Below are 19643 nucleotides of genomic sequence, written 5' to 3' on the forward strand. Positions count from 1 at the left end.
GTAATGAAATACTTTAAACATGAATACATGCATCCAAGACGTAACCTAATAACACAAGGAATGAGGAATATATTCATACTCTTTACATGTCTAGCCATTTAATTATTATGAATTATGAAAGAAAAAAACAGTTAAGATTGATTTTAAGCTTGGCTTTGTAGTACAAATGAAGATTACATCTCATATCCAAAGGAAAATAATAAAATTTTTAACATGCAGTCATATTTGAAAAACAAAATACCCTTTGAAATGTTTGTTTCCTTCTTTCTTTCATTACAAAGTACCAGGTTTCACAAAGCCCATTCATTCTTCATCCATTCAACAAGGTTAATTGTTTTATTCATGCTACTCTACACTACACTACATTACTAAACAAACCACATTCCATACAGATCGGCCTCTGTTGACCAGATGCTGTTACTGAAATATTCCCCATTTTCTTGCTATTGTTAAATCTGCGAAAATCACAAAAAGACCTATATGATAATTACGTTATTTTTCTTTTGTTTCCAATACTATTAAAATTGCACTTACTAAGGTACTCCTACAACTAAGTTTTAAGAAGAAGGTCTGAATCCAAAGCCAATAGGAAAAAAAGAAAAAAAAGGGAAAAAAAGTTATCCTTCAAATATGGAAACAAAATGAAGCATGCCTGTGAAGTGAACATAACACGATGTGTTTATATGAGAGCAAAGGCACACCTTACAGGCAGTTTCAAAGTGTTTCTTATTGACATTAGAGAAAAGCAGTGTCTGCTCGTTAACTATGTTTAACATCTTTGGGCAAAACAAATTAAAGCAATTCCAGATCATTTCCTATCTCCATGGATCGTACATGGCGTACTAGAAATTGGATATGGCTAAGACTCCTGGCCAAAAATGCTTGTGCAATTTTTTTTTAGTGATTTTAGAGAATTAGCCAAACAAATAATTACAAATGATAAATTAGCTAGGGGATTGTTTCTATTCTTATTTCTGTGTGTTGCTCCTGATAACCGCACATAAACAGAGCTGCGCAAGTAAATATTAGCTTCATTGGTTACTGGAACTTTGCACTGTGGAATGTCCAGAATTAATTCTAAACATGCCTCTCTCGTCCTGTGAAGAGAGTTTTGTTACAACATAACACTAGTCTGATAGTCCTTGATCCACGAGAATATACAGAAATATTTCAGCAATGCGATTTTCAATGTCTACTTTCACAACAGCAGTTCTAATGTCATTTAAAAATCATGGCTGGATTTTTGAAGATAAAGAACTAAAATTAAAAAAAAGGATACATAAAAAGTGACGTTTGTGCTCCAATATAATAAGATTACGAATGAGTGGCTTTCTCTGGATTGTGAAGGCAGTTTGTATATGTCAAAGACCTGTAGTTATCATGATTTCTATCACTGTGACCTGGCCTCGAAACAGAAACAAAAGACAAACTTTCTCTTCACAACATGCATGATATTAACAATGCAAACATTCAGATAGGTTAAAAAAAAAAAATACAAATGAGAATAACATTTCAGGGAAATACACAAACCGAACCGACACATGGTCCGGTTACGGCAACCCGGGCATGCAAGAAGGAAGGAGCCTTTATGTTTGCCATTCTCATACATATCTACACAAAATACTAACCGAGGAAAGTGATACAACTCCAATGCTTAAAATCTGTTCCGACAAATACATGATATTATGTACTATACAAAAAGTTACATTATGCGACTGAAGTAAATAGACCGTGTACGCCCTGCGATCCTGTTAGCCTAAAATTTAAGTGAAAATTAAGGGGGGAAAAAATTAAAGAGAGGGAGAAAATTTCCCATGGAACATGATGCTGATCTGTCTAGAGTTAATTTCACTATTTAACAACAACGCAATAAACTTATATAATGGAAGCCCACCCCAAAAAAAAAAAAATTGGACATTTTTATACCGTTGACCGCTGCCTTGACTACTTACTGTCGCTATGGACACTCGAGAGAAGCTTCTTGCATCACAGAGTAGGCATATACTTGACTTACGTGTAGCTGTTATCATGCATCTACAAACATAGTACTTGCACAGAGAGAAAAAAAATATTACAAAATCGTAATGACGAGAGGGGAGGGAGGATTATTGTGATCAGTACTTGGGAGATATGCTGGCCGCCTCTCCTTCTCACAGCGTCTGAGAGTTAAACTCTAACAGTAATGCTTACTAACGTTTACAACCAACTTTCCACACAAACAAACTTATGAAAAGAAATTTGACTCGTCATTTTAAAAGTAGCGATTCTTCCTCTAGCTCTCTGCCTTCTTTGACAAGAATGATGGCGTTCGGAACTTCTTCTTCTTCTTGGTCGGCGAGAGGGACGAGTCCTTCGAGGGGGAACCTTCCACGCTCTGACTGCCCTCAAGGTCTCCTCGGCTTGCACGATCAGCTTAATCTCCTTCACATCTGTAGTGAGGAAGAGGAGAGAAAAGTAGATCTATGAGTGAGAGATGATGATGATGATGTAATCCACCGACTGAGAGTAGGTCAACACCACCCTCCAGAGGTATGACGACAGTCCATTCTATTTCAGTCTACGAGCAGGGTATAAGCTAGGGTGATGGTGTAAGTAGGTAGCAGTGGTGGTGTGAGGGGGGGGGGGTGGGATGATAGCGGAGTTTAACAGAATTGGAGTGGGGGGAAGGAGCAGGATTTTAATGTGGTGGGATGGGGAGGGGGGTAACATGATTTAAGCCAGAAATGGAACTGCTGAGGAGAGATTCAAATCTGTGTTGCGAAGGAGGGAACGTTCGGAGATGGGTTTTCTCACTCTCCTTGAAGAGTGAAACAGAAAGACTTGTAATGATAACATCTAAAGTAGAGTGTAAATCTGTCTTTCATGGCAATTCCCTTTCCTTGGAAGGGGTAGGGGATGGGAAGGGGGGACAAGGGCTGATAGGTCATAGACCCAAGCCGTGTCAGTGAGCCCTCATATCACCCCCTGGACCCCCCACCCCACCCACCAAAAAAAAAACCTGGATAAAAAAAATTTATCTACAGGACTTGTAAAATGAGATGAACAAACCTTGACCAGTTTTGGCCGCAATTTCTTTCTTGTAATCACGGATTTCTCTCTCTGACATCGACGTGAATGGATTGGAAGCGTAGGCCGTGTACAGTACAGCCTCGTCTTGGTACTCCCTCTGGATAATTCCTTTAGACTTGGCGTAGACTTGAGCATTCGGGTTGATTGGCTGAGGAGGGCAAAATCAAGGAAGACGAGGTGTGAGCTGTTATTTATAAAAACCTCTGTTGTGTTTCTCTCGTCCCTCTCATGACCAAAACAAGAATCAGCAGAGGATGAAACCATTCATCACATTTGTCAGTTTAATTTTCTCCATGTGTAATATAATATAATTCATACTTCTCTGTTATATGTGTTTCATATAAAATTAACTCATACTTCTTCCATTTGTAATATATATAAAAGGCGGCCATCATGGCATGAAAATATGACATAAAATATTGCAGAAAGACTGTCAAATATACATCCCTCTCTCAAGATGGAAAGCAGAAATGTTATTTTTGATATAATGTACATGCAGAGGTTCATCATAATAATGATTATATGGATAAATGCATTATAGGTTTAATAATTCCTATCAACTTTACATTTGCATATATGTTCAAGCTTCACTGAGATGATAGCAAAGAGCGATAAACAGTAAAACTCGTAATTCTTGACAGAAGGAACTCTAAATAGATAAATTTGTCAACAACAGGTTGGAAGAAAGACAGGACCCAGTGACAGAAGCTTGTAACGGTTTATCCAAACCCAGGAAGTGTGTAATCATTGACCGCCACAAACTCCCATTACGAGAATTACGACCAATTTTAACTAAAGGCAACTGTACTGCTATCTCTTTGTTTCATAGTCTCCTCTTAAAATTTCTTGTTTGTTCACTCTTCTCTCAACAGTTCAATAAAGCTTGTCTCCTTTAATAATGATGGCTTTTAAGATTCCAAGGAAGTAGAGGAAAAGAATGCCACAAAATGTGACAACTTAACATGGTCCTGGAGTGAATGCTGATTGGTCGAATCATCCAGAAGATGAGAGCATTGTTCATTAAGCAGGACACGCAGAACAACACTGACCACAAATCTTGATATGGCGTGACATCTCCCTCATTTCAGCCCCATCTGATGACCAACGATCTCCCATCCTCCACCCCGTCCCAACCCAAGTGAAAACTTTAAATAAATACCAGAATTTGTCCCCAAAAATCGATTATGTTCGTATTTGATATGGTATACATGGTTTGGTTTTTAATTGAGAATTTTCAAGCTGAATGCTACTTTAACTGAACAATAAACATACAGTCTGGCAGGATCAGAACCGATGTTTTCAGAAAATCTGGCAAATCTAAAATAATATTCTTTGAGAATCTCCTGGGTATTAATTTTCTAAACTATTGTTTCATCATGAAATAATCTTCTTGAACTTTTTTTTTCTTTCTGATGTTCAGCAAAGATACACACATTACCATAAAAACATATTTTTCATGCAAAATGAGGGTGAAAGTGAAGCTTACGAAAACAATACCACTTCATAAAATAATTTCAAAACAAAACACTCAATTGAAAAGAAAACAAAAGCTGCAGGCAAGTCTTTCAAACATGTGAGTTTAGTCAAACCAATTCATAAACAACTGCAATTTGGGGGTGGGGATAGGTGGGGGGTAGAGGTTGGGTAGAACATCACTGATCAAACCGAGTTCACCAACAAAAGTAAAGCAAAGCACTGATTTATGGAAACTCACATAAAAGGTGACATGATTTCTACACTTAAAACCAATCACTTTGTGTAATCATTAATGAAGAATATCAAAACAAGCCATAACTGAAAGATATTTTTTTCCGAGTAAGCTGGCTTTTAGTAAGTTGAGATTGATCAATTAATTCGATCTTATCAGTGGAAGTTTGTTCAACCTATTGATTTTAACATGAAGTGCAACTCCAGTGGCATGTCCAAGTACTAGCTTCAGTGTCAATTTGCCCACACATTTTACTGGGTGGAGTGGGGGGAAGGAGGGGGGTGGCTAATTTCTCAACTTTTCCCCGTAGCACATGTACTTTCTTGAGGTACATTCACTAATATTACCTACATAGAACCTAACGGCAGGGATGTCGAGACCATTCATAAATTTCACCACACTTTAATAAGTGCACATGAATGGTATCTTTACGACTGTCACACCAGGCACATTGATAAAACAAAATTGCCCCCCCCTCCCCCCTCCCTTTTATTTTCTCTCTTTCTATTACTTAGTGCTTGTTTTGGATTAAAGATGAAATTTTTTACAATTTTTCTAAGCAAGGATACTTAAGTTTTTGACAGCCCATTGGTAGGTGCGGTCAAGATAATGCTTAATCAAATAACATTAAAAAAATTGTTGGGATTGGGAGATAGACCGGCCAAGTAATTACCTAACTACAGACGAAAAAAAAAGACTTTCTATTCTTAAGTAAACTGGTACCTTGATCAAACTATACCATATTATTAGATCTTGATCAATGTTTACAATATTACATTCATTCCAAGAATTTTCAGTTGGCTGCATTTTTTCTGTTAATTTTTCCAGGATTTTCTTTGCTATGTGAAACAGTACACTTTATTGATGAGAGGGTCGTCGGGCTGATACAGGTGGTTTACTCTCGTACCAGTGTAAAAGCTTAAATGAAACAGGACACTGTTAGGCTGGTATGAGGGGTGTTGGAACACAACAGGTAGCGAGGGCGCTTTATTCCTTCCTTGTCTACAGTAGCATACCCGTACAACTGCTGTGTAACCCTACACCAACTTATTACGGTCTTGTCCATGAAAATAAAAACCTTATCAGCTGACATACTACCGAACCTAGTAGGTATACTTTATACTGATACGCAAATCATTCTATAAACAGAAATAGAAGGGTGGCTCTGCTATTCATAATCTAAAACAAGAGATGCCGTAGTTTAGAAATGTAAGCTCTGGTACCTTTAAGAATGTGGACTTAATATATAAATGCAGAGGGGGTGGGGGGGGTGGGGAGAAGAATCGAAGGTGGAGGGGGCCAGAGACAAGGAAAATTCCAACGCACCTGTGTCCTGCGAGCATCTCTGTAAGTTATACCTGCCAGAACTTCAGAGATGGGTCCAGGGTGCGTCTCATCCCCAAAACGCTCTTGCCTAACCCGAAATTCAAAGAGTATTTAACATCCTCGTTGGTAACATTATAACACTTCTATTCACAGTCTCTCTGCTATTAAGGATGAGGTATTAAAATTCATGCCTTTTTCCACCGCGGTCCTGGCACCAGCTGCAAGGAGCGTGTGGCATGAGAGCTAAATGCCTCGTTCTGTTGGATGCAGGTGTGACCTCATCAATTATTCATTTCTGGCTAATATGATTACGTAAACTTCATCGGCAGACACTCTTTGGGACATCTATCAAAGATGTCAGAATGACAGAACACATAACATAGCACTAAGAAGACACATAATATAACACTAAGAGGACATTGAATAGTGATACTAAGGAGGAGAGATTGAAGAATGAAAAATTTAAGTGTTTAAAGTTCTCACGGTTTTAGCCTTCTTCTTGTACTCCTTAGGATCTTGTCCCTGTCTTGCAAACTGTTGTGGATCGGTGATAGCGACTGCATCACCACTCTTGGGGTCCTTGTCACCTACCCACTGTGAAAAAATGTAACGAGAGAGAAGAGTTATGGATGACGTATAATCAATTGAATTGTATGAGTCCCCAAATTGCCCAAAATTAGGGATTCTGTCGGGTGACTCTGTCAAACGGATGATGTGCCTACCACCAATTACATGTCACTACTACTCACGTGTATCTTCGTCTTGTAGCCCTCGTCTTCCCCTTCCTCTTTCTCTCCCCAGTCGGTGTACTTTTAGGCTACCTCCACCTTGGAGTATGTGTTTGCCGTGTTCAGCCATTTCGTCTTCTCACCGGCCTGCCTCCTGTTCAACACCTTGATCGGTGACTCTTATTTGCTCTTCTCAAATTTGTTGTCGTAGATGTAAGTGAAGTTGGTGGAGGCGGCTGGGTACTGGGCGACGTCGCTCTTGGGCTTCAGTTCATGTCTCACAAACGGCTGGCGGTACACATAGCCTGTTCTGTAACACTGTCAAAAATGAAAAAAAGTTCCAGTGATCAAATTTTTGTGCTGGGTGCAGATCAAAGTCACTCTTACATCTAACATCAGCAGCACAACATTCCTCCATCTTTGTCTTCTTTGCGGTTTCACTCATGAAATGATTACATATCAAGTCTTCCACAAGTATCTCTTTCAAAATCTCACACATTCGCTGTCTTTGGTGCATTCAAGACCATACTAATTGGAACATTCCCTTCCGTTTCTATGCCATTTCCATGATACGGCACAATTTCGCAAGTGATCTTGAAAATATTTTCAAAATGGGTGGGGTGTGCGACAGATCACTTGTAGGGAGCTTCATGAAGTTCCCCCAAACCGAAAAAATATCGATTGTGTTCAATTCTGTATGAAATCATTCTGATTATTAAGTCAAGAATGTTGCCAATACAATATATATATATATATTGAATCTAAGAAAGTATCAAGTTGTAACAATTAGATTTTTCAAGTGCGACACAAATCAAATCGAATGGTGTATCCAACCATCCTGCTACGTCAAAGCTACCTGCTTATCCACACTGACTTCACAAAACTCACTTCTCACTGAATTATCTCACGTAATAAAGCGTATTGGCTTGGTACGCATATGATCAAAAAGCTCATACGTTAATAAGCGACGTCATTGGTTGGCAATAAGCATAGTAAATTATTGCTATGTCTGCCCAGATCTTTAAATGCAAATAAGGCTAGTTTGTCTGCTGCATAGACATTGCAGGCCAAGTGCGTTGGAATTTTTTTTTGCATTTTGAAATCTTACCATATTGTCCAAATGTCTCATCATGGCTTCCAACTCCAGTTCACCGACCTTCAGTTTGTGTCCCGTCTCACTGACCCCACCTTCGCCCTTGGCAGTCGCTTCGCGGACCTTGTCTCTGACTTCATCCAGTAGGTGGATGACATTATCCAGGCCTTCGACTACGGCACGTATCTGTCACGAATAATTAGCATACGGTAAAACGTTTGAATGCAGTTTGTTGTTACATTATGGAACACAAGTCTTACGAGCGACTCTTTTAATCTCTCTTATTCCTCCTTTGCCGTTTCTTGTCATTTATCGATGAATGTCAACATTATTAGTGCACATACATGTTAGAAAGCAAACATCCCCTACTATGCCTTAATCCAAATCCATAAATCTGATTTTGAGTCGGCAAGTCGCATCAAGACTAGCTATTATTCCAGCCAAACGTACTTTTTCAACCACTGTTATTTTCTTTTCATTTCATGGAGCAGGCTTTGCTATTGCAGGTGGCTTTCTGCTGTTACTCAGAGCCTAGTTTGACTCGGGGGAAAAGAAAACAAAAGTTTGTACAGAAGCGGAATCTTCGGAGGTGTAGAGAGTTGAGGAGAGTGTAATGACTACATATTGATACAGGAGTAGACTATGCTAATGGCAAAATCAATTTAAGTGTAGGCTAGGAGATACAACCATTAACAAGACAATAAATCATCCAAATTGATTGCATTGTTTGGAAACAGTTTGAAAATTTCAGATAACTATTCTCAGAGGAGAGGGTCATATCAAAGATTAACTCAATCCATACCATTTACTTTGTGTTTGGAGTTGACTAATCTCGTCCCTTTTATCCCTCAACCCCCTCCCCCCCCACCCCATTCCCGGCTCTTTAAAAAAACAGCTTAAAAAAGGAAAACTCTGTAACTTTCACAGGTCTCCAAAATATTATTCTGGAACGGAAAAGCATGAACAAGCTGTAATATAACCCAGAGAACATTTGGCCTCACACTGCTAAGTTTAACGAGCAATCCGACCACGTTGGACAAAGTCCAGCTAATTCTTTACCTGTATCTCGCATGCTGCTACACAGTTGAGGGCTAGGAAGTACGCCTCCTCTATGGACCCACCACAGCAGACGATACCATGGTTACGCAAGAATAGGATCTTGTTTTTGGGTCCAAGGGCCCTGATGATTTGATCGTTCTGTTCCTCCTCGACCACGATCCCCGTGTAGTCATAGTACGAGATCTCACCACAAATCAAGGCTTCTTGACTGATCGGCAAAAGGCCACACTTCATAGTTGAGACCTGTCAAGATTCAAGCAAAAAATTCAAATCCTCCATAATCTATGACATCTTTGCTCTTAACTATTGGCTTTGGTCAACAACTTGCAGGAAGGGTAATGCTAGGCAAACATATTGAATATTCAAAGAACATTTAAAAATCATCCATAATCTATGACATCATTGCTTTTAAAATAGTTTTTTTTTGTTTTGTGGTCAGCAAATTTATAAAGCCAACCAGGTATTAATCAAAATAAATCGAAACGTGACAAGTCAAGCTAAAGATCTTAAAAAATAAAGATCAAAATCCAAGTAAAGAAAAAAGGAACCTGCTCTCAAAATCATGAAAGTAATTATAAAGGTGGATACTCACAGCAGCGGCTGCCAAAGTGTGCATGTGTAAAATGCATTTAGTATCTGGTCTGGAATTATCATTATTATTACCATTGCTTTGGCAGACTTTTAACTTTGAACACTATCAATCAAATATGTAGCAACTGCTTTGAAGTTGATGAGAAAAACATCTTTTGGCCGAGAAGCATCCAACATTGGGGTTATTCCACTCATCTCCAGAAGTTATCTGTTGATCCAAAAAAAATCCCTTAGTTCATTGTTGCCTATAAATAAAATAGTGAGTGACTTAATTATTTAGATTACACAAAAGAAGGCAAAACTATAACAAGAAAAGACTGCAAGACAATTGATCAAGTTAGCCATTAGCTAGCATTTGAAAGCAGTAGAGAAGACCAGCATAGGCAAAGAAGTTTTCTTGATAATTGAAACAAACACTGTTGTTCTATAACTCTATAAACACTACCTGACAATTGATTGGACATTGTTTTCATGTAAAGGATTGGGTGGTTAGAGAAGTCTGGTGGCGACATCCATGGGTTGGGGGGGGGTAGGGGGGAGATATAGTATGGCAAGGGAAGGCAGAACTCAGTTTATCTCTTTAAGCGCTGGTATTCTTTTCCCCATTAGCGATGCTGTACATTAGAGGAAAAGGAAAAACAATTGTGTAATAAACAATGCTTGATAAAATCATAAACTAGCTTTTTAATGTTGGAACACTCCTTTAATGCTCAGAAAATATTAAAGAGTGAATGGCTCCTTTAATATTAAGGAGTAGAAAGGCTCCTTTAAATGCTTATGAGATGCAACCCACAATGTCAAAAGCATGCAATATTGCGATATTTTGGTGATATTTCACGAAACTTGGCACCAAAATCACTCAAGCATAAATTGATGAGATGTTTTGTAATATTTCATGATTACACATCATACCCAACACCTTCAGCAATAATCAAGGCTGATAGAGTTTAATTAAATTGGCCCATTAAATTAAAGGAAAACACTAGGCGTGGATTGATATAGACACTAATAGGAGTATGCCACCCTATGGTATTACAATTTCAATCTAAACCAATCCTACGATATGGTCTCTTGCTTCATTTCTTCTTCATGGGAATCCCATGAAACCATTTTAGCACAAAATAAGATAAGGTTCGTATCCCTCTTATAAACACTGTTGTACATTTTGATAGTACAACACCAAACTGCTACTACCAAGTATTAATGTCAATTATTGGAACATACTGTACAGTCTCAGAAACCTTTGCACACACATTAGTAGGGTCAGAGCTAGTTTGATTTCACACTGACATTAGTAGGGTCAGAGCTAGTTTGATTTCACACTGACATTAGTAGGGTCAGTCGCTAGTTTGATTTCACACTGACATTAGTAGGGTCAGAGCTAGTTTGATTTCACACTGACATTAGTAGGGTCAGAGCTAGTTTGATTTCACACTGACATTAGTATCAGTGTGGCAATGCTACATAGCAGTTCTCATATTGCACTTTAATGAAAAGAACAGCTTAAGAAAATGTAGTCATGCATGTGTCAATCATGCTAATATTGGGAATTTTGTTACTAACTTTAACTTCCTTTGCAGTGAAAGTTCTACTTCTCATCTGAATCTTCACTGCTCTCCTTAACTTCCTATCTGGAATGACTACTTGTTGTGTTGGATGTTGTTGTTGGGATGTCTCATGCTTCTGACAGTGGCGGAGCTAGGGGTATTGGTCAGAGGGGGCGATAATGGTCTGTAGGGGCGCTTTGGACACTATCTAAGCGGAGCGCCACCACAGGTTGGCGCAGAGGGTACAGAATTTTTTTGAGTATAGATACTCCCCAGATCAACGGAAATGACCCTTTCCCGGTCTTGCTAATTTGCAGATAAACGAAGAATAAATAGCCGTTAGAGCATTTTGTCAGGAAATTACACCAACAAAATGTGACAAATGTCAATAGGTAGATGAGAGCGCAATTAAAAAGTCAATAATCGCGAATAAGTAAAGAGTGGTAAAAAGCTGAAAAGGACGCCAGCAGTCCATTTGAGTCCGTCAGGGGGGGGCATCCGCCCCCCCTGACTATATGGACGCTCCGCCACTGGCTTCTGAAGTTGATTGGCAACTGTCATTTTGTTGTGCAAGTTGAAAATAACGCTGCTTTATATGTTGGATGGCTCCATAACAGTCACCGATGATTCATGGAAACTATAAAGTGGACCCTCGAAATAAGCTACATGTACTACTTAGTGAGTGTAAGTCTGTGGTTGTATAAGCTCTGAGGTGATGGGTATTACTTTCACTTTTCCTCTTTGAGGTAGCTGAGAGGTTTCCACACCTACCCATGCAATCATCCCATTCTTTATCATAAAGTTGAAATTTTATTTCTTCTTGAATTATTAAAATAATTAAAAGTTGCTCACTCTTCAACCTCAACAACTTTTTTCTGTTCTTTTAAGGTGAGGTCATAGAAAGCCAATGTGAGGAGTTCATAAATACTGATTTAGTTTCAGGAGTGGTAAGTAAAGTGGTACTTACAGTAACTGCCTAGCAGCTCATAGAGTCACAACGGTACACTCCTTCCTCGCTGTAACCACCATGATGAAAAATAAATTTCCCACCAAAATGAGAATATTCTTTCTCCAATATTTCCTTACCCAAACTTGGGGCCAAAAATATAATTTGTCATTTGTCTCCCCCCCCCCAAAAAAAAATATTTGAACCCTATAAAATGTGGTCCCAACAGGGCCCAAATAATATGTCTGAAAACTGCATTTGAGGTGGAAATAAAATTTGGGCCCAACTTGCCTAAGCATGTGACCAAAATTTTTGGGGGCCCAGACAACAAGTTACAACAAGTTAACGCCTTCATGTACCAGCTATTAACCAACAACTGCATCCCAAGTTTGGATACAATCCAATTTAAGGCTGTGGAGTTGCTGCAATGTTAAAACTTTGACCCCTCCTCCAAAATTTGGACCCAATAAAATTTTGCGCCTCAATGGCCATAAAAATATTTAGCACAAAGAAACTGGCTGAAAAATATATTTGTCCCTTAAAAATTGATCCACAAGAAATTTGGGCATAAAAATGGTTCCAAAAATATTTGACCCCACAAATTCAGGCCCATAGAAATTATTCCAAAATGGATTTTCAGGGCCAAGATGGTCCCAAACCTGAATGCAAAAATGCATTGAAGTTTTGATTAATTCATTGCAATAGACTTCTGCTTATTCACCAGAAACAGCGATTATAATATAAATGTCCTGATTTCTACCATGAGATACAGCACTTACTGTATCGTGTTTATCATGTAAATGGTTTCCATGGTTTGACTGCTGGTGACCCAGATGACCTTTGGACTCTACCAGCAGTTGAGTTTTTCTATTCAATATTACACATCCGCATGCCACTTTAATTATAAATTATCTACAAGATGATGAAGAGGGTCAATATCCCTAGCAACACTTACATGCACTCTTGCTTGGCACAATGCCAAGTCTGAACTACAAGATGACTATACAAAACAAATACTAAGCTTAAGGAATAGCACATATTTTATTCATAGTTTTATTCAAAACTTAGCTGCTCTGAAAAATAAAAAATAAATAATTCATTTAAATTGTTAAACAATTTCTGCCCACTAAAAGATAAGGATCTTACAAACTTTTAAAAGAGCACAAAGTCATGTTGTTAGCCTCGAACAGTGTATGCCGCCCACGGTTATACATCAGTTGCATTTAACACAGTGGGTGGCGGTGTGTTTCATGTGCCATTGAGGTAACAGCAACATAATAACGTGTAACCGACACCCACATCATTTCCCCTGGCCAGAGGTAAGACCGATAACACACGATATATATCTACAATTGTGATCGGAACAGGGTTTAATACATTAGTTTTATCATCGACTCCATCTTGTTATTTGCACTACTCTTTTCTTCTCTTGTTTTTTTTATCTCTTTGGCAATTTAATTTGTAGGCTTTTGACGGTTGCAAAATAACCTGTTTTTATAAAAAGATTGACATATATTGGATTTATCGTTCAAATGTTATTCAGCACTATGGTAGCTCTCTAGACTGTAAAGAACTCGGAGCAGTTTGAGGTTTGATATGAAAACAAACAATAGAATACTGCAAGGAGCTATGTCGACCTGTTGTCATGGAAACTTGTCGATAATAAACATACCCTGGACGATGATTAATGAACAAGTTTGTTATTCATGCATGGAGGATGCATGGTCAACGATCAATCATGGTTATTGTTTGAAATCCAAGAGTGTTTCAATACAGGTCTTGTCAGAACATATATCGATCACACAATATTGGATTTTTTCCTTCTTTTTATCTCAACAAGACGACTTGGTATTAAAAGTCACAAAATCTTGTCAAATGGGCCACGGAAAAACTTTGCCAATTTGTGAGGAAATTGATCGTAACTAATTATGTTTGTTCTGAGGTTGCGTTATTACTGTATACAGTATTTAATAAGATTACATGTGAGACAGCATTGAAGTCTCTCAATATGCTAAATATCTGAAGATGGTCTTCAGGGGCAGTCTACTACATGTACCTCTCTCGCACAGAAGATCCTGCTTGGATCGAGACGGCACACACCCTGGGAATAATTAATCCAGTAAAGCATTGTGAGATGCTACACAAAATGATCATATTGCTATACTTGTAAGTACAAAGATGCATCTAGCAGGGTTTAGTACATAGGAACCATAGTATATTACAAGAGTCAAAGGTCAGAAGGTCCCTCAAAACTACTATACATTATTCAAACACTAAAGTATTCCCTCTTTCTTACATTAAACAACACAGATTTTTTCTTGCAGTACAGTCTGAGATAAATCTCTCCCTGTCTGAGATCAACTTAAAAAGAAGTAGGAGAAATTCTCATCTCCCTTCACACCCCTGTCTCTCATCACACCGAATCTGTTATTCAGTCCACGATCCTTTACCCTCCCACACACAGGTCGAAACACCATCCTAACAGTCTCCGTTCCATTGCCATGCTCAGTAAGCAAAAGATGAAGAAACTCTCAGGTGATTTCTTCACTCAGTTCTAACCCCAACTGCTTGATTGTCCATCTGAAGTATGGTAGGAGAGGACAGGTGGTCTGACCGACACCAGGTATGCTGGTGTGATACCAGTGCAAGTGAAGCGGTACCAGACTTTGTTGCCAGATCTTGGCCAACCCCAGAGGATTTCTCATGGCGAGTGGTATCTCCTGCAAAGATGGAGAGAAGTTATCCTCTACAGCAAGCCCGTAGCCAGAGTTGTATATTTTATTTATTCGTTTTCGGAGGGGAGGGGGAAGGCTGGGGTTACAAATGTTCGCCTATGTCTCTCTATGGGGAGAGTCTTAGCAGAGGGTAGAGTCTTCACAGCGGGGAGAAAGTGATGAATTTTGGTTTGGGTAGAGGGAGACGACTAGATGCAAAATGGTACTATCGTTTCCATCATTTCAAGTAGTACATTTTTGTCATACATTTCAGTTGAAATATTGTCAGTGTGTAGGATATTGCGTATATGTGTGACTTATAGCGTAAGACATTTGGAAGAAAGTCAGAACATTGTTGGGTATGGGGTGGGGGAGCAGGACATATCCCCCCCCCTCCCTCCATCTACAGCCCTGCCATAGAGGAGATGCCGAGCACAGCCCTGCCATATATTTCAATTTCCAGCAGATTCTCTCAAGGGATCTGGGCAATATATTTATTGTTCGTCTGATAGGGACAAAATTGCTTTTTTAGTGCCAACAGTTACTGACAAGAATTACTTCAGCCCCGATTCTTATATGCAAAGCGTTTTGATCATATCTATGTATTGCATCACCAGGGAGAGCCGATGCTAAGTACCTATGTATGTCTTTTTATTGAAGCAACAGATGTTCTTAAGATTTTTAACATCTGTTCTAAATGCTAATACAAGCAATATATTAATTAAAACAAACAATGCAAATACATCATATGGTCACTACCATTGATAATGTCTGTGTATATTTGTTTGTTTCTCTAGTGCCCTTCATATGTTCATTTCTCTAACTGATTTGTAAGTTACTGATAAATGTTATTTCTGTTCCAAACATATGAACAATTAATTTTAAATTGAATCGGGTGAAACTGGTAGAAATACGTTATTATGCTGAATACACAACAGACTGCATTATGGTTCCTTTCAAAGAGAGTCAGTCACTCCAAAAATTATAAATGGAAGAACCAAAAAAGGGAAGTACATAAGTACAATTCTAACTTTCATTTGTTAAACTGTAGAGCAACAATCTAAAATCACTTCCAATCAACAACCACAGGTTGGAATCATGCTGTCACCTACAATCCGCCAACAAACAACATGGCACAATAAGCAATGGAAAACTGTATTGTATCTTAATGCTTAACACTACCAAACAATGTCTGAAATTCAAACTACATCAAACCATCGAAAGGAGGCCCTACAGTCCCGCCAGCAGAATCTCTACCCCCTCCCCTCCCTTGGCAGACCAGTTACTGTACATAAAGCTGTCAGTACAAGTTAAATATTACTCCACATATATTCAAGTTGATAACAAAACATTGCAAGAGTGAACTGATGTTTGGTGCTGTGCACATATGAAGGACACAAGAAAAACTAATCTAAACTGGCAAACTTTTGAAGAAAAAAATGAAAGAAAAACACAGACCAATAACAAAACCAATTGTCAAAGATATCTTCTAGAACCTTTAAAGGGGATAAAAGAGGAATGGCTTTTATTTTAATATCTCTTTTGCATAATTTGTTTATTAAATACAAACCAATAAGAAACTCTCACCTCCCTTTAGGGGTAACAGACCTTTCTCGATCTTACTTTTGAAGCGGTTAAAAAATACTCCAATTGATTATCAGTTTTTTATTCTTTTAATTCTTTTTGGAAGTATTTAGACTGCTCTCTCTTAACCTGCTACTGTATTTAAAATTTGTCTTCCTTTTGCCTGTTACTTGTAATGCAAATTTCTATCCCAGAAGGAGTTTTGTACTAAGCTGAAGCATTTTGCATTCATAGAGCATGCATCACTAGGGAAGCTGCTCAATGCAGATTGTATATATGTTATCTGGGCTTGAAGACTTGTCATATTTAGACTCGTTCAGCGTTGTGTGTGATGGAACATTAATGCTGTGATATTTCCCTAGGGAAACATTTATTCTGTGATATCTCCCGTTAGGGAATAGAACATTTCGAAGCTGTGTCGGGAAGTTATCCACCACAGGTTATCTCTATCACGTAGACCAATGATGGCTGGGTATGTGTATTCTGACTGGGAAGGGTAAGGTGAGGGGCATAGTGAGGGTTAGAGGTGGGGGAGGCAGAGGGGGATGATGGGAAGTTATTCACCACAGATATCTCTATCACTTATACCAATAATGATGGTTCAGTTTTTGTTTCCTTTTAATGTCCCACTCTCTTTCCACTCAGCATCTTTCAAAACTCAAACTCACTTTCACCAAGGAAGAGAGTAAAATTGCAAATCCTGAATTTCGTATCTCAACATTTACAAAATCCTGTAGCTCGCTACACATCTACTGGGATTTTCTTAGTCTTTCTTTACTCTGTTTTGCATACAAATTCATGCTGAAGTAGGTTACAATATAAGTATGTGTACATAACCTGTTGTTGACCGTTTACTCAAATGATCTTTTCCTTTCTCTCTCTACATGTCACCAGCAACAATTGGATTGGTCAATCTGACCACCATATCCTGACCACAGATTACTCTGCTAAAGCAATGTGACTCATATACTGGATTTTTTATTTCATTCCACATCATGAATTATACAACACTGTTTATAAGTCAAAAATATTCATAAACAGGAGTATATAAAGCATAAATAATGCTGTTTGGATTTTATATCCCATAATCCCTTGAATATAATGACCTGTCAAGTTTCAAATAAAGGCATAATTTTTTTTTTCTTGGGGGGGGGGGGGGGAGACTTCCCCAAAAAAACAGTACTACTGCTGTAAATATTATGAAAAAGTGTCCATAAACCATAGAAAGGTGTAGTGTTCCTTTTTAAAGGTTATTAGCAACAATATAAGCTGTCTATGGACAATACATCTCAGAATGTTTAATCTAGGTGGGAAAGACAAGGGGGAGAGAGTGGGAAGGGAGGGGAGAGTTGGGTGGTGGTGAGAGGTGGGAGGTAGGAAGGTCGGTCAGGGCTGACTATAACATGTTTCAATAAATATGTAGCCTCCTCTGATAATCCCTTTCCAGCAGGCAATTGACTACCACCAACACTATTTTACTACAAATTCATAAGACTAAGAAACACTTTTAGTAAGTAATGTTTGTACATCTACAAGCCTATAAAGCTTAAAACCAATTTGCCTCTACATACGGTACTTTCGCGTATGAGTGGTAGGACATGCTTCTGAATGAGTCCCATATCTATATCAAACTAGCCATTTGTTGCAGGTTCATACCTATGTCTGGAAGGAGGGAGCGTGGGAAGGGTCACACCAGAGCAAGTTTTTAGCGGTAGTCTAATTGGCTGAGAGGACCAAATTCTGTTCAGACAACCAAAATCAGTATATCAGTAAAATGATATATCTGTGTCACTCCTCTGTCACTTTGAGGGTGCTGAAATAAGAATTATTTCAAACAACCATTTTGGCTGTTCAGGCAACCAAAATGTGAGACTTTGTTGTCCAAGGGACAACCAGAGGTTCCAGAGGGTCAACCAATAGGGACAATTGTCTAATTTGCTGTGGTATTAAGCATGCTAGTGAGATATTCTACATTCTTATTCTTTGTTACAGGGTGCACAGCTGTGTTGGGGGGAGGGTGGGGGTGACACCATGGTGAAACCTATTTCAGCCTTCCACCAAGCCTTGCTTAACCATGTGGTGCTTGCACGTCCCTTGCTTGTGAGTAAGAGGTACAGTACTCTAGGTGCGTGTGAAACTATAAGCATCAACAACAAATTGCCGGAAAAAATGTCTCCTACTAATTTCATCCATAGCCTGTAAATATGGTGCAAACTTATATTTTAATTGCTAAGGGAGTGGCAAAGGTCAATGAACGCTGTCCTACCTGGGTCCGGGGTGTAACTTCGAGAGGATTAGCAGTCACATCCGTTCCCAGAATGCATCTCACCCTTGACGAGTACAAGTGATCTCCAAGAATCTTGCACATCTTTTGTCCCAGATGGACTTGCAATTGGTGATGTCGCACTGAGTACACATAGAGAGAGAGGGGACAGTAAGTACAATAGCATGCTGAGTTAATGACAATAGATTGGTCAGTGTAGATAGCATGCTGAATTAAATGACAATAGATTGGTCAGTGTAGATACCATGCTGAGTTAAATGACAATAGATTGGTCAGTGTAGATAGCATGCTGAGTTTAATGACAATAGATTGGTCAGTGTAGATAGCATGCTGAGTTAAATGATAATAGATTGGTCAGTGTAGATAGCATTGCTGAGTTAAATGACAATAGATTGGTCAGTGTAGATAGCATGCTGAGTTAAATGAAAATAGATTGGTCAGTGTAGATAGCATGCTGAGTTAAATGACAATAGATTGGTCAGTGTAGATAGCATGCTGAGTTAAATGACAATAGATTGGTCAGTGTAGATAGCATGCTGAGTTAAATGACATTAGATTGGTCAGTGTACAGGTAGATAGCATGCTGAGTTTAATGACAATAGATTGGTCAGTGTAGATAGCATGCTGAGTTAAATGACAATAGATTGGTCAGTGTAGATAGCATGCTGAGTTTAATGACAATAGATTGGTCAGTGTAGATACCATGCTGAGTTAAATGACAATAGATTGGTCAGTGTAGATACCATGCTGAGTTTAATGACAATAGATTGGTCAGTGTAGATAGCATGCTGAGTTAAATGACAATAGATTGGTCAGTGTAGATAGCATGCTGAGTTAAATGACAATAGATTGGTCAGTGTAGATAGCATGCTGAGTTAAATGAAAATAGATTGGTCAGTGTAGATACCATGCTGAGTTAAATGACAATAGATTGGTCAGTGTAGATAGCATGCTGAGTTAAATGACAATAGATTGGTCAGTGTAGGTAGCATGC

The 19643-nt window shown here is 38.6% G+C and overlaps 2 protein-coding genes across 7 annotated transcripts in view; one reads left to right on the top strand and one right to left on the bottom strand.

Moving 5' to 3' along the window:
- Positions 1 to 19643, top strand: part of LOC139961837 (uncharacterized) — a 249171-nt gene that overhangs the window by 92975 nt on the left and 136553 nt on the right. The gene's annotated exons all lie outside the window — the stretch shown is intronic.
- Positions 3086 to 19643, bottom strand: part of LOC139961848 (uncharacterized) — a 62954-nt gene continuing 46396 nt past the window's right edge. The window contains exons 12-17 of the mRNA XM_071961425.1: positions 18632 to 18771; positions 8984 to 9226; positions 7940 to 8110; positions 6853 to 7149; positions 6587 to 6697; positions 3086 to 3217 (exon numbers count right to left, since the gene is read on the bottom strand). Coding sequence (XP_071817526.1) covers positions 7012 to 7149; positions 7940 to 8110; positions 8984 to 9226; positions 18632 to 18771 — 692 coding nt within the window. The 3' untranslated portion in view covers positions 3086 to 3217; positions 6587 to 6697; positions 6853 to 7011. The remainder of the gene's footprint in view (positions 3218 to 6586; positions 6698 to 6852; positions 7150 to 7939; positions 8111 to 8983; positions 9227 to 18631; positions 18772 to 19643) is intronic.

This window comes from Apostichopus japonicus, chromosome 20, assembly GCF_037975245.1.
Source record: "Apostichopus japonicus isolate 1M-3 chromosome 20, ASM3797524v1, whole genome shotgun sequence".
Taxonomy (NCBI): Eukaryota; Metazoa; Echinodermata; class Holothuroidea; order Aspidochirotida; family Stichopodidae; genus Apostichopus; species Apostichopus japonicus.